This window comes from Myripristis murdjan, chromosome 7 (assembly GCF_902150065.1).
Source record: "Myripristis murdjan chromosome 7, fMyrMur1.1, whole genome shotgun sequence".
Classification (NCBI taxonomy): domain Eukaryota; kingdom Metazoa; phylum Chordata; class Actinopteri; order Holocentriformes; family Holocentridae; genus Myripristis; species Myripristis murdjan.
Genome location: NC_043986.1, coordinates 5,081,333 through 5,086,686, shown reverse-complemented (window position 1 = coordinate 5,086,686; position 5,354 = coordinate 5,081,333). Strand labels below are relative to the sequence as shown.

At 44.4% G+C, this 5,354-nt stretch overlaps 1 protein-coding gene across 1 annotated transcript; it reads left to right on the top strand.

Moving 5' to 3' along the window:
• Positions 1–890: 890 nt before the first annotated feature.
• LOC115362477 (tripartite motif-containing protein 16-like) lies at positions 891–3,130 on the top strand. Its single transcript, XM_030056416.1, has one exon. The coding sequence runs from the start codon at positions 1,064–1,066 to the stop codon at positions 2,735–2,737; it is 1,674 nt and encodes a 557-aa protein (XP_029912276.1). The 5' UTR covers positions 891–1,063; the 3' UTR covers positions 2,738–3,130.
• The last annotated feature ends 2,224 nt before the right edge of the window (positions 3,131–5,354 follow it).

Here is a 5,354-nt window from a genome sequence, read left to right as displayed (position 1 = left end):
ACTAATGTAAGTCCATAGCAAGGACCCCAAGCACCCTAGCAACCCCATAGCAACCACCCTAATGACCATAGCAACCACCTAGCAACGCCCTAGCAACCACCCCAAACACCATAGCAACTGCCTGCCAACACCCTAGCAACCATCAGGAACACCACAGAAACACCATAGCAACCACCCAGAACACCATAGCAACCGCCTAGCAACGCCCTAGCAACCGCCCAGAACACCATAGCAACTGCCTAGCAACACCCTAGCAACCATCAGGAACACCATAGCAACTGCCTAGCAACACCCTAGCAACTGCCCAGAATACCATAGCAACCACCTAGCAACACCCTAGCAACCACCGGGAACACCATAGCAACCGCCTAGCAAGGCCTTAGCAACCATCAAGAACACCATAGCAACTGCCTAGCAACCGTTGAGAACACCATGGCAACTGCCTAGCAACAGCATAGCAGCCATCAGGAACACCATAGCAACCACCTATCAGCACCTTAGCAGCCACCCACTATATCATAGTAGCTGCCCAGAGACATGCTAGTGATCACTCAAAAGATGATCACAACTGCCTGGACAATACCCGGACCACAGTAGCTGCTTTCTAGCCCTCGAACAACACCAAACAACCTTCAAACAACATAGGGCTGGCGGTTTAGCGCATGGTCAGGCGGACGCAAGGGTGGCAAGCACATCAAAGTTTCTTCAGAAACTTTACAAAGTCTAGTTTCTCTTCATGCTGTAAATAAGAGCTAAACACACACTGCCTCTTTAAGAGCGCTCCTCTTCCTGGAGTGAATCAGCAGTTGAACCACCTCCGCTTCTGTCTGACCTCAAACATTGCGAGTTCTATTCTGCCCAGATATTTCCTGCTTCTCAGATCTGACAGTTTAAAGACGAGTGGAAACAACACAGTGTGAAGGACAAGAGCCCACAAGCTTGTTTACAGCAGATCAGCGAGTGACTGTGAGGAAAAGCTGATGTTCGCTTTGGATCGGAGCACAACTCTTATCTGTTGATAGAAAGTGAAACTAGCGGACGTTCACTGTGACTGAGAGGAGAAATGGCTCAGCGAGGAATTCAGCCGGACTCGGCAAAGTTTTGCTGTTCCATCTGTCTGGATCTGCTGAAGGATCCGGTGACTATTCCCTGTGGACACAGCTACTGCATGAGCTGTATTAAAGACTGCTGGGATGGAGAGGAGCACAAGGAAATCTACAGCTGCCTGCAGTGCAGACAAACCTTCACACCGAGGCCTGTCATGGTGAAAAACACCATGTTAGCAGAGTTACTGGAGGAAATGAAGAAGACGGGACTCCAAGCTGCTCCTCCTGATCTCTGCTACACTGGACCTGGAGATGTGGCCTGTGATTTCTGCTCTGGGAGGAAACTGAAAGCCCTCAAGTCCTGTCTGGCGTGTCTGGCCTCTTACTGTGAGCAGCACCTCCAGCCTCACTACAATGCAGCTCCATTAAAGAAACACAAGCTGGTGGAAGCCACCATGAAGCTTCAGGAGAACATCTGCTCTTGTCACGATGAGGTGATGAAGATTTTCTGCCGCACTGATCAGCAGTGTATCTGTTATCTCTGCTCCATGGATGAACATGAAGGCCACCGCAAAGTCTCAGCTGAAGCAGAAAGGACCGAGAGGCAGGAAGAACTTGGGCTGAGTCGGCAAAAAATCCAGCAGAGAATCCAGGACACAGAGAAAGACGTGAAGGTGCTTCAGCAGGAGGTGGAGGCCATCAGTCGCTCTGCTGATAAAGCAGTGGAGGACAGTGAGGAGATCTTCACTGAGCTGATCCGTTTGGTTGAGAAAAGAAGGTCTGATGTGAAGCAGCAGATCAGATCCCAGCAGGAAGAGGAAGTGAGTCGGGCTGAAGAAGTTCAGGAGAAGCTGAAGCAGGAGATCGCTGAGCTGAGGAGGAAAGACGCTGAGCTGGAGCAGCTCTCACACACACAGGATCACATCCATTTTCTACAGAGTTACCCCTCGCTCTCATGTCTCAGTGAATCTACACACTCACCCAGCATCAACATCCGTCCTCTGAGCTACTTTGAGGATGTGACTGCAGCTGTGTCAGAGCTGAGAGACAAACTACAGGAGCTTCTTAGTGAGGAATGGTCCAAGATCTCACTGACAGTGACTGGAGTGGCTGTTCTACTGCCACAACCACAGCCCAAGACCAGAGCTGAGTTCTTACAATATTCATGTCCCATCACACTGGATCCAAACACAACGCACACATGTCTGTCATTATCTGAGGAGAACAGAAAAGCAACATTAATGGCACACAAACACTCATATCCCAGTCACCCAGACAGATTTACTGGATGTTGTCAGGTCCTGAGCAGAGAGAGTCTGACTGGACGTTGTTACTTGGAGGTGGAGTGGAAGGGGGAAGTTGATATAGCAGTCTCATATCAGGATATCAGCAGAACAGGGACCTATGATGCATGTGCATTTGGATACAATGACAAATCTTGGTCATTGTTTTGCTACAACAAGAACTGTGACTTCATACACAACAATATCAAAACTAAAACCCCGCTCCCTGTGTCCTCCAGAGTGGGAGTGTACCTGGATCACAGAGCAGGTATTCTGTCCTTCTACAACGTCTCTGAAACCATGACTCTCCTCCACAGAGTCCAGACCACGTTCACTCAGCCTCTCCATGCTGGACTGCGGCTTCCATACAAAAGTGGAGCCACTGCAGAGTTTTGTGAGCTCAAGTAGACAGGAGTGATTAAAGCAGTTCTGTCGTCTATTTCTATAACATCTGTGTTGGTAAGCGCTTGTTTCTGTTTTGTTTCTGCACTGCACTGGCCACATATCACCTGTCACTCAAACCGTGTGGGCAGGGCTATGACTCTCTTTCCAGGTCTCAGTGTAACAACATCAGCTGAAATACAAAAGATGTGTCTTTTTTTCTTTTTTACACAAGAACTCCACATATATCAAATATTTTGGTGCATTTTTATTTTGCTGCTAAAAGCTCATTGCTGTGGTTTGTCAGTCCTGCACTTCCCAGACGTCACCTGTGGCACATTTTGTTCTTGGTCTGTTCAGCCGTGGTGGATAAGGGTTGAACTCCATCAGTCAACAGTAGAGAGAAGCCAAATGAACTGCACTTCACAGGGAAATGTAAAAAAATATCACTGATTAAACTGTTGAAGAGGCTCTTTATGATTCTTAACTTCACTCAATATTTACTGTAACATGTTTTTGCTCTTCCTGTTTTGCTGCTTAATGGAGTCAGAAGTGTGTTTGCACTCATCCTTCTTTGTAGCTGAATAGCTGTTTGTTGATTTTGTTTCCAGTACTTTGTAACTATGATTTTTTTTAATGCACTGCAAATGAAATGATTCTTCTTCTTATTGTCAGTGGGAAATGATTCATGTGTTCCTCCACAGTGTTGACATGCTAGTTTAACAGGTCGAGTGTGAGAATCATGTGAATGCTGCGAGTGAAACGTCTGTTATGAGATTTTACTGATTAGGTGTGTCAACCAAGTGAATGTTTATGAAAATGAATAAAAATTATTTCCAAGAATCAACAGCGTTTCTTCTGTTCTCGTTCCAGAAAGTCTATCAACCAGCTGAAGAAAATGTGACAATAACAGGACAGTATGTCTTGACTGGTTTAAATGAATGAATGAATGAAATTTAAGGGCCAGTTTGAAATCCAGTGTGTTGCTATGACAGGACACGATGTTGTGTTGATGCTCAAACTGATGAATGGTTTCATTTCACATACAAAATATGTTCCAGGCCTTCAGATCACACAAGTTGCCATGAAACATACAGTTTTATACAATCTTACAATACAATCTTAGATACACATACATATTTTCATTTAATCTGTGAGTCCATGTTTACATCAATTTAAAGAAAAAAAAAATCCATATTTTCCCATCATCCTACCGTCAGATGGCATCAGAACTGTCAATGGTGTGGTAAGAGCAATGGCGCCGGAAGTGGGGGGGGGGCAGGCAATAAATGTAACCTAGTGATGGAGGACAAGCAAAATCTGGGGCTCAGGTCGGGTTCAGACCCAAAAAAGAAAGTGCCTGTCGGGTTCAAGTCAGGCTCAGTTACTATGCTCTCAGGGTCGGGTCGGGTTTGGACAAAAATATACATCCCGATCTGCACTCTACTCCTCATATGTTGGTAGTTAGAAGGAAAACTGTGTATCCTGATGTTGGGCATAAAAGCAACATGGTCCACCTGAGGGCTGCCTGGTTTTATTATTTAGGTTTATTGTTTTTTTTTTTGTTTTTTTTTTTCAGATTAAGTCACTGTGTCTTGGGTGCATTTCTGTGGGAGGCAAGGTGGGTAACAGGTCAGTGGGTTTTGTGTCTAAAACCCCCATCATCGAATCCATGAAGCCTGGGGCTGAGAGAGGCAGGGGGGTTTTGGGTAGGCAGGTGAGAGATCCTTTTTTTCTTTACTTTTTTTCAATAGTGTGCCCCCTTTGAAATATATATATATATATATATATATATATATATATATATATATATATATATATATATATATATATATATACACTACTCACAAAAAGTTAGGGATATTTGACTTTTGGGTGAAATTTATGGAAAATGTAAAAAGTTCATGCTACAGTGATATTATATCATGAAAGTAGGGCATTTAAGTAGAAGCATACACTGGTGATTTCCTCATCTCAAACAATTTCTTGAAACAAAAGCCAACAACAGTGGTGGATATACCACAACAAAAAATGTCAGTGTCAATAACTTGTCATGTGCCCTTGAGCATCAATTACAGCTTGACAACGACGTCTCATGCTGTTCACAAGTCGACTTATTGTCTGCTGAGGCATGGCATCCCACTCTTCTTGAAGGGCGGCCCTCAGGATATTGAGGTTCTGGTGTACAGAGCTCCGAGCCTCTACACGGCGACTCAGCTGATCCCATAGGTTTTCTATGGGATTCAGGTCTGAGAAAGTGCAGGCCACTCCATTTGAGGTACCCCAGTCTCCAGCAGCCGTTCCCTAATGATACGACCTCAATGAGCTGGAGCATCAAACACCTGATGTGAATTTTGCCGTTAAACTCCTTGTTAGAGAACAGCAACTTGTGCAAAAAGTACTGAAACATTGAACAGTTGGACATGTGCATTCAAAAGTTTACAGAAGGTCACATTAAGTTCACCTGTAAAGGTTAGAATGCATTTTAGGTTCATCCTGAAATTTCACCCGAAAGCCGAGTATCCCTAACTTTTTGTGAGTAGTGTATGTATATTTGTCAGCAAAGTTCCCCCTGGCCAGTGTAAAAAACAAAAAACAAAAAAGGTAATAATAATAATAATAATAACTTAGATTTATATAGCGC

Coding starts and splice junctions, on each gene's coding strand:
- LOC115362477 (XM_030056416.1), top strand. CDS start 1,064: ATGGCTCAGCGAGGAATTCAGCCGGACTCGGCAAAGTTTTGCTGTTCC.